This window comes from Gossypium hirsutum, chromosome D01, assembly GCF_007990345.1.
Source record: "Gossypium hirsutum isolate 1008001.06 chromosome D01, Gossypium_hirsutum_v2.1, whole genome shotgun sequence".
In the NCBI taxonomy this organism is placed as follows: domain Eukaryota; kingdom Viridiplantae; phylum Streptophyta; class Magnoliopsida; order Malvales; family Malvaceae; genus Gossypium; species Gossypium hirsutum.
The window spans coordinates 9,886,146-9,896,317 of record NC_053437.1 but is presented as its reverse complement, the minus strand read 5'-3'; the positions used below and the strand labels follow the sequence as shown (position 1 = coordinate 9,896,317).

The 10,172-nt window shown below is 32.7% G+C and overlaps 1 protein-coding gene across 1 annotated transcript; it reads right to left on the bottom strand.

The window, feature by feature from the left end:
• On the bottom strand, positions 1-932 carry LOC121213545 (homeobox-leucine zipper protein ROC2-like). The gene is made up of 2 exons (XM_041086334.1): positions 426-932; positions 1-342 (listed from the first exon to the last, which is right to left on the bottom strand). The coding sequence occupies exons 1-2, from the start codon at positions 546-548 to the stop codon at positions 1-3; spliced, it is 465 nt and encodes a 154-aa protein (XP_040942268.1). The 5' UTR covers positions 549-932.
• Between the last annotated feature and the right edge of the window lie 9,240 nt (positions 933-10,172).

Sequence of the window (10,172 nt, the reverse complement as noted above, 5' to 3'; positions counted from 1 at the left end):
TTATGCCAAATAGCATAGCATCCTTGATTGAAGCAACGGTTGTTGATAAGATAGCATCAATGATTTTGAGCGTCGACGAGGCATATATTCCTTGTTGCTTAATCTGTCGACGCTTTGAAACGCTAGGGTTAAGATACTTCCCACGGCTCCATCTCCTTGCCCAGGTGCCTTATCAGGCATAATGCTGAACCCTGATGGCAAAATAGATACAAATTTTGGGTTACCACCATTCAAGATTTTTGACATGGCCATGATATCCATCGGCGCGTACACTATGTACGAGCCAGTTTCATCGGTGTAGCTTTCTTGGAGATATAGTATCTCGATCTTGTTTGGTGATGACTGCAAATTTTTAGTATGCTTATTTGTTAGTTCATGGAGGAAATTGTGATGAGAAAAGAAAAGGAAAATATCGAAACACTCACATTCACTTGCATAATGGAAACTCGATTTCCAGGATTTTCACCATTACTGACATAGACAAGTTCTCGGACATGTCGTTGGTTTGAAAGCAAATCCCATTGCATAATTATACACCCAGGATCCATCCATGAAAAGTTACACGCTCAATGGAGTAATATATGTACACATATATGTTTGTATACATGCATGCATTCAGACGGCAGTACAAGAAAATAACCCTAAAAAATTAAACACGTATATATATAAGTTTTACATACCCTGTTTCTTGTACGTTCATGACGAAGAAAATCGAACAGAACCTCCATCGGAACCGGAATTTGAATTGAAGTAGTGAAGATTACAATGTTACCAGAAGGCTTCCCAGGAACCTTTAATATATTTCCGTATCTCAACCTAACATCTTGAGCAGCAAAGTTTTGAGGTAACCCCGACCATACATTCTCAGAACATGAATTAATATTGTTGAAAAATTCTTAGTCATCTTTTCAGCCAGTTTCAGCAGACTCCCCTCCCTTCTTGTGGTATTAAAACTGTTTTTCCAAACAAATCAAATTACATCAGCAAGTGTTCATTAAGTTGGCGCATGTAATGTAAATAGAAAGCAGGAATAAATTAAAATTTTTACCCCCATCAGTTGTAGGAGCGGATCTAGCCATTGAAGTTGTGAGCCATTGGCAATGCCTGTTGATGGTTGCAATCCATCGTTTGGCACTAAATGCAAAACCTGAGCTACAATGGGACGAAAGAGAGGGTGAAGTGATTTGTTATCAACTTCAACATGTTCAATCCATGTTACCTTTGACCCTCTATTGCCTACTTCTTGGATTACACAACCTGATGGCCTTCTTCAAACTGTACTTGTGGATACGGGAATAAATTCTCCAAGGAAACATCAACCACTCCCCATGTTCCATTTGTGTGCTTTTTACAGTACCTTGCGAAATAGCTTGTCTTGCTGGTATTAACGGTGTACACTGATGAAACTCTGCTGACATCTGATGAGAAAACAAATAAAATGGATTTTGGAAGACTAGTTACCATATGAATATATTAATTATTAGAGAAAGAAACAAAGAAATCGATCGTGGAGGAAATTTTAGGAATTATAGCGGTATCTAATGATACCCCTAAACACTAAAACAAATAAAACGGATTTTTTGAAGAGAACCATTAGCTAGTTACTAAATGTAGGCAACGCAAATACGTAATTATCTCGAACATATTAATTATAAGAGAAAAAATAAGAAGATGAATCGTAATAAATATAGTAACCGTAAGAGAAAAACAAACTAATGGATCATAATCAAGTATATAAAATATCCGGGGAAGAACAGAGAAATAATCCATCATGAAGAATATTAAAAAGCTATAACTGCATTTAATGATTTTCGTAAACCCTAAAGCGAAACCTTGTAGTTAACAAAAGAGTATTCAACTATGAAACAACTCTTTCCTTAAATTTGCATGAGATTCTTTCTTTTCGTATATGAATCATTTCAATCACTTTCTTTAAAGTAAGATTCTAAAGAACAATAAAGCTTCTGAATAAATGTTTCAATATCAATACGTATGTTCAGCAAAACAATAGTGAATTTTTGTACTAAATTTTAATGCATGGAATATTGTTGAGATATCAACAGGGTATTGAATCAAGTAAAATTAGATATAAAATGGATAAATACAAAATTATACATGAACTTTCTATACGATGTGATACATTAATTTTGATTTTGAGCAATTTATACATAAAATTTTGATTCAAACCTTTAAAGACTATTATCGACTATACGTCTATTGTTGTATAGATAAATAATTATATTTATCGAATGTAAAAACAAATGAATGTAGTTATTTTTAAAAAATACATACAATTGAATCAAATCGAAGTTCATGTGTCTAATTAAACCAAAATAAAAGTTTCATGTGTGTATATAATTGTAGCAAATCAAAATTCATGTATCGCATTCCACATTTAATCAAAGCCAAAGTGTAAATTTTAGATTAAAATGAAGATGATGTTTGAGGTTTACCACTTGAAGAACCCATTGTAGCTCCCGTCAACGTTTTCTAATATAACTCCTAACAATGTTGTCCTCGAGACAATGCTGTAAAATGTTGTCCCCCTTGTTTCTAATCACAAGAACATGGAAAATGTTAGTTCATTAACAACTTCATAAATGAGTAAACTTACATAATGAAGTGGAACAAGGGGAAACAAAATCCTACCGTATCCATGAGCAATTGGACGATGTTCATAGGGTTCATCTCAACAAATGCGGTCTCTCGAGAAGTTTCGATATTCAAAGGCTCGAAATTGAGTTTCGAAAAGGATGAGGGGACATCTTGATCAAAGTTACAGTTGCAGTCATAGCTTAGGAAACATTGGGGTTCACCAACTTCAACCATCCTCATTATCTGTTCCATTGTTGCATCAAAGCTACCGAATTCCCTCAAGTATTGAAACCCATTTAGAGTCTCCATTCCACCATTTCCATTGTGTTGCCATAGTGGTTCACCCATTATTGCCAACTTAAACAGCTCTTCCATGGCTTCCACAGCTTGTTCGATGATTTTGTTCTTGTTCAGATCAGCTCCTATCGAGACCGCCATAAGAAGATCACTTGCTCGGTTCATATGATCGAGTTTAGCATTAGTCGATGATTCCGAACCCGGTGAATTTTGTGGGGATGGAGGATTATACAATAAAGGGGGAGCCAGAATTTTCATTACTTTGTGCAAAATAATCCTCCTGGGAAATAAAACATCAACAAGTGATCGAGATAATAAGGAGAAAATGGCTTAATTTCTATTGTATTCTGTTTCCATATAATGAAATGGACATCAAAATATAGTTTTTTTTTATACTATTTTCATTTCTAATGAAATAAACAGCCTCAACTTCATGATTTTCTATTCAAAGTGATGTTTCTTTTCAAATGGAATTCAAAATCTAAGTTATTTTAATACTATTTTCATTTCTATTGAAATATTTAGGCTTCAGCTTTCTGATTTTCTTTTCAAAATGATAATTATTTTGGTCATCATCAAATAAACTTCAAAATGTAGGGTCTTTTCATTCTACTTTCATTTGTATTTAAAAACAGGTTTGATTTTCTTTCAAATGATATTGGTCATCATCAAATAGACTTTAAATTCTAGGGCTTTTTTTGTACTCTAAAGAAATTTGGGTTTCTTTCTCTTCTTTTTTTTTGAAAAAAGTGATTAACATGAACCTTAGCTTCATAGATTTGTTTAGGAATGACTAGAAATATTTTATGTTTAGCAAATTAGGTCAGATAAACTTACAGAGAGTAATACATTTTCTAACCAAGTATCAAAACACTGAACAAAATAAAAAAATGAAAAATTACCACTGGATTCATTTCAGGAGGAGGATTTGCCCCAAATGGTTATAATTAACCTCAATTTCATACCCAGGAGCTTCTTCTAATCCCACCATAGGACTAATTGCCAAAAGAAAAGAAGAAGAAAAAATTAAATGCTTGCCAAATCCATTTTTGAAAGAAAAATCCCTAGGGAAAATTAAGAATAATTAAAAAACACTTACACTTCATCCCTGCTACAATATATTTTGAATATTCTCAAAATAGCCATTGTTGAACACTTCCAAAATATTATTTTGTTGGATATCATCACTCATGTTTTCACCATTTCCACCTATATTGGCCATCTAAAAAAAAAGATTTGTTAGTTTAGTTTACCTATAAGTTTATCTATTATAAAATTTTAAATTCTTTTTTTCCTGAACCAGCATCAATCAAAATGATAGAAAACCTTGGAAAATAAAAATAAAAAATTTGAAGAAAAAGTAGAATCATCTATAAATGTTAATAAAAAAAAAAAAAAAAATCTATTAAAAATAGCTTCAACTTTTGATTTTCTTTCAAATTATAATTATTTGTCATCATCAATAAACTTCAAAAGTAGGGTCTTTATTCTGTTTTCATTTGTATTGAAATAAACAGGTTTGATTTTCTTTCAAATGATAGTGCATCTCAAATAGACTTTAAATTCTGGGTTTTTTTTTTTTCTACTCTAAAGAAATCTGGGTTTTTTTTTCCTGAAAAAATGTGATTAACATGAACCTTAGCATCATACATTTGCTTTAGGAGTGACTAGAAATATTTTATGTTTAACAAATTAGATCGGACTAAACTTCTAACAAAGTATAAAAAATGAACAAAAAAAGGAAATGAAAATTTACCACTGGATTCATTTCAGGAGGAGGATTTGCCCCAAACTGGTTATAATTAACCTCAATTTCATGCCCAGGAGCTTCTTGTAATCCCACGATACGACTAATTGCCAAAAGAAAAGAAGAAGAAAAAATTAAACTCTTGCCAAATCCATTTTTGAAAGAAAAATCCTAGGGAAAACTATGAATAATTAAGAAACACTTACACTTCATCCCTGCTACAACTATATTTTGAATATTCTCAAATAACCATTGTTGAACACTTCCAAAATATTATTTTGTTGGATATCATCACTCACGTTTCACCATTTTCACCAAATATTGGCCATCTAAAAAAAGTTTCTTTAGTTTGTTTATCATCGTTCTGCTATCTATAAATTTTTAAATTCTTTTTTCCCTAATTCAACATCAATCAAAATGATAGAAAAATCTTTCAAAAATAAAAAAAAAAATTTGAAGAAAAAGATAGAATCATCAATAAGTGTTTAATAAAACTAAAAAAAAATGTTTAATTGACCTAATAATTTACTATCTTCAAATTTTTAAATTCTCTTTTTCCTTGAACCAACATCAATCAAAATGATAGAAAATCTTTGAAAAGTACAAAAATAAATTAAAAAAGCGCGAGGATAAGTGTTTTAAAAAAAATCAAAATCGTCCATAAATGTTTTATCTGTAAGTGCCTTTGAAAAAAATCTTTCAAAAAGAAAAAAGAAAACCATACCTTAAACAAAAAGTGACGAACAAATTTGCTTCTTTCTCAGGAGTACAACATAAAATTTATCTTCTTCTTAGAGACACACTGAATTTATATACATATATTTAGAGGAAAAGTAAATGGTGAGTAAAAAAAGAGCATTGAAAACTGCTGAGGGTAAACGGACAGTTCATGAAAGTGTGTGTGTTTTTTTGTGTTTTTGCGTTCTGTTCTCCGTCAATCAGTTCTTTTGGGTGAAAGGTAAAATTTATTATATATATATTTCAGGGAAAAATAAATGTGGTACAAAAGAGGAGTTTGAAAAGAGTGTTGAAATGTTGAGGGTATTTGCTGACGTGACGTCTTTAGAATATGATGAGACAGTTTATGAAACGTTTGGTGTGTGTTTTTTGTTTTTGCTTTCTGTTCTCTGAATCTTTTTTTTTTAGGTGAAACATAAAATTTAAGTTACTAAAACCATTTTTTTAAACTGTTTCCTTTCTTTTATTTTAAATGTTTTTTCATATTAGTTTAATAAGAAATTGTGAACAATTTCGAGCATAAATTCATATAAAAATATTTTCAATTGTTTTTCATATTGTTAGGGTTGAATGCAGGCAATAATGAAGATTTGATTATTAGGATTGGATAAAGATAATTGAGAGCAGGGAAGTGGGTGAGATTGAAGGATCTTGTGTGCAGATTTTTCTAAGCATCCAAGCTTAAGGGGTTATTATTCGAAAGGTACGATTTTGGGATAACTTTATTTTCCCGTCTAGTGGTGGCATTTTGTTTCGGATGATATCAAATTTCTCTATGAAGGTAGTGATTTATGTAATAATCTGGTCGTGTTGAAAGGTACGTGAATTAATAGTGATTTTGTGTGGGTTATGGAGATTGTATTTACCATTAGGAGCAGAAGATGAGTCCGTTCTTAAGAAATGGTTATTTTGGGGGTTGAGATGATAGAAGGGCTGTGGGGAGTTGAGTGACCCAGGTTTTGTGTCACTTGCCAGCCAATGATTAAAAGGGTGGTTTTTACTCCTTTTTATTTGTTGTAGGATGAAGTGAAATTTTTTTATTTCTTCATAAATTAATTATGCTTTCTGACTTTTGTTTGTCAACATTAGTCTTGGTTGTCGCATTGGAAAAAGTAGAACGAAGGTCAGGGTCACTAATAGGAAGCAGTATAACTTCTATCCAGAAGAGTGCGGCCCTAAGGTTATATGTGGGACTTTATAAATTGTATATTTTAAGTAAAAACTCCTAAGTAGTGCAAATGGTAAATCCCCTTATATGATACGGGTCCTACTTGCACTCATGGATGAAGCCTATACGGGTTCTACCATTGGAGATGGAGAGGAACTCTGGGTCCGAGGAAAGCGTACGATTGATGTTGCTGATCCCGTGTTTCTGAACTTCTTAAGGATGAAATGTGGCCTGCTGTATGGTCTTCTATTGATAAAACTCCATTTACAATTAGATGAAAGCAATTACAAACATAGTATTACTAGAGGAAAGTATAGTGTCTAACCATTACAGGCTTTTTTAATTAGGAATTTGTTTCTCAGTGCTCTTGTACAGTGCTTTGCTTTTTAATTTTTAGATTGTTCATTTTCTCTATATCAAGTATTTTGAATTTCTATTAATGCAAGTAAAAGCAACACTTTGCATTTCTAAATTAAGGCTAGCTTACTTTAATATTGTACGCTCTTCCAATATCTTATTTCTAAAGGAGTTACCACCGATCTTTTTTCCTAGGTGTGATCGGACACCTAATAAATTCTCTTTTTAGAAAAAATTTATTTTTTTTTAAATTTTCTAAAAAAAGAGGTAATTTTAGGTCTACGTGAGAATCCAGAGAAAATTAGAGTTCGGGAGTCGGTTACGCGCGAGGAAAGAATTAGCACCCTCGCGACGCCCAAAATTGGTATCTCCTTAAACGCGCGTTGTCTTAATTTTCAAAAATACAAGTTCAATTTAATAGTTAATCGCGATCCAATCAAAATACGAGAATTTTTTTAAACACGAAGATTTTTGAAACAGTTATTTTTTTTGAAAATACAAAAAATTTTTAAAACACGAGAATTTTAGAGACACGAAAATTCTTAAAAACACGAAAATTTTTGAAAACACGGAAATTTTTAAAACATAGGAATTTTCTTGAAAACATTAAAATTTTTGAAACATGAAAATTTTTTGAAAACACGAAAAAAATATTTGATCACCGAAATTTTTGAAAACGCGAAAATTTTTAAAACACCGGAATTTTTGAAAACACAATAATTTTTGAAACACAAAATTTTTTTGAAAACATGAAATTTTTTTTGATCACCGGAAATTTTGAAAACACGAAATTTTTTGAAACACCGGAATTTTTGAAAACACGAGGATTTTTGAAACACGAAAATTTTTTGAAAACAAGAAAATTTCGAAACATGGGAATTTTTTTGAAAACACGAAATTTTTTTTGAATATTTTTTATTTTTAAAAGGGCGTATCGAGTTTAACACAAACCGGTGATATTCACCCAATATAGCAGTGAAATCAACGATTTAATGTTAAATCGATTCGTTGCCTTATTTATTAAAATTATTTAAAATAAAATAAAATAAAAATTAAATTAAATTAAAAACATAAATACAAAAATATAAAAATTTATATAAGTACCAATAATATTAAAACGGAATAACATAAAAATACATGCATTAAATTAAAAACGAAATAAACGAAATTACCGAAAATGTTCAAAAATACGAGCTTGGTCGAACGGATTACGCAAATTGAACCATTTTTCCTTCTTTTCTCGTTTTTTTTCTTTTTTTCTTTTTTTCTGCTGGGCTGGCCTGTTGGGCTGCTGGCTTGGGCCTGGCCTGCTGGTGTGGGTGGCCTGCTACTGCGCTGGGCCTGGGGGCCTGCTGCTGCGCTGGGCCTGCACTTGGGCTGCTTTTTTTTCTGCTGCTTCTTTCTTTTTTTTGCTTTGTTTTTTAAGGGCTGTTTTGGGCTTGATTAGTGGGCTTGTTGGGTCGGTTCGGGTCGCCGGTTCATGTCGGGTCGGATCTAGGTGGGTCGGTTTGACCCGATTATTAATTTTTTCTTTTTTCTTTTTCGTTTTCTTTTTCCTTTTTTCTATTCTTTTTTCTTTTTTTCTTTCTTCTTCTTCTTCTTCTTCTACTTCTTCTTCTTCTTCTTCCTTCTTCTTTTTTTTTTCCCTCTTCACCCTAGCTTGCACCGCCGCTGCCGTCTCTGCTACTTGGTCGTCGTCGGACCCTCTCCTCTTCTCCTCTTTCTTTTCCTTCTCTCCTTTTCCTTCTTTTTTTTTCAAAAACTTTCTTCTTCTTTTTTTTTTTCGTGGGTCTTCTATGGGGGTCCTTATTTTTGGGGTTAAAACCCCTTTTTATAGATGTTTTTCCTCTTCTTTTTGCAGGGAGCAGGTGGCTAGGGAGGAAGGAGGCCATGCCCTAGGCCGACGGCCGGAAAATCGAGGAGTAGGTGCGCAAATCGCGTTTGGCTGCCAAAAGGACCAAATTGCAAACGTAGCAAAACTTCTGGGGCCAAAACATAATTTCAAGAAAATTTAGGGGTCATAATGTAATTTCAAAAAGTTTAGGGGCCAAAATGTAATTTTTTATTTTTTTGTATTTTTTTAAAAAAACACGAAATCGAGCCGGACAAAATTCAGTGATTACAGCTACCCCTCTTTGCTCATCGCTGTGAAACAGGGATAGAGTAAAGACTTAAAAGCACTAAATTTTGTTCGACTATTCAAAAATTTTTCTTTTTATTTGAAAAACAGAAATTGAAAATACCTTGGCGTGTGGCCCGAGGCTCGACTCACCTCTAGCATTATGAGTTGATTTTTGAAAAACATAAATTTAAAAGATACCTCGGTATGTGACCCGAGGCTCAACTCACATCTCGCAATATGAGTTGATTTTTGAAAAAAACAGAAATTTACAAAAATACCTCGGCGTGTGTCCAAGGCTCAACTCACCTCTCACAATATGAGCTAATTTAAAAAAAAATAGAAATTGAAAATACCTCAGCATGACCTGAGGCGCTCAACTCACCTCTCGCATTATAAGTAGATTTTTAAAAAACAGGAATTTAAAAGAAATACCTCGGCATGTGTCCGAGGCTCAACTCACCTCTCGCAATATTAGTTTATTTAAAAAAACAGAAATTTAAAAGAAATACCTCGGCATGTGTCCGAGGCTCAACTCACCTCTCGCAATATAAGTTGATTTAAAAAAAATAGAAATTGAAAAGAAATACCTCGACATGACCCGAGGTTCAACTCATCTCTCGCAATATGAGTTTATTTTAAAAAAAAAAGAAATTGAAAATTCCTCAGCGTGACCCGAGGCTCAACTCATCTCTCGCAATATGAGTTGATTTTTGAAAAACAGAAATATAAAAGAAATACCTCGGCATGTGACCGAGGCTCAACTCACTTCTTGCAATATGAGTTGATTTTTGAAAAACAGAAATTTAAAAGAAATACCTCAGCATGACCCGAGGCTCAACCCACCTCTCGTATTATGAGTTGATTTTAAAAAACAAAAATTTAAAAGAAATACCTCGGCATGTGTCCGAGGCTCAACTCACCTCTCGCAATATGAGTTGATTTTTGAAAAACAAAAATATAAAAGAAATACCTCAGCATGTGATCGAGGCTGAACTCACTTCTCGCAATATGAGTTGATTTTTGAAAAACCAAAATTTAAAAGAAATACCTCGGCATGACCCGAGGCTCAACTCACCTCTCGCATTATGAGTTGATTTAAAAAAAAATTTGAAAAATATTTCTTGAAAGAAATAAGGTTTCAAAAAACA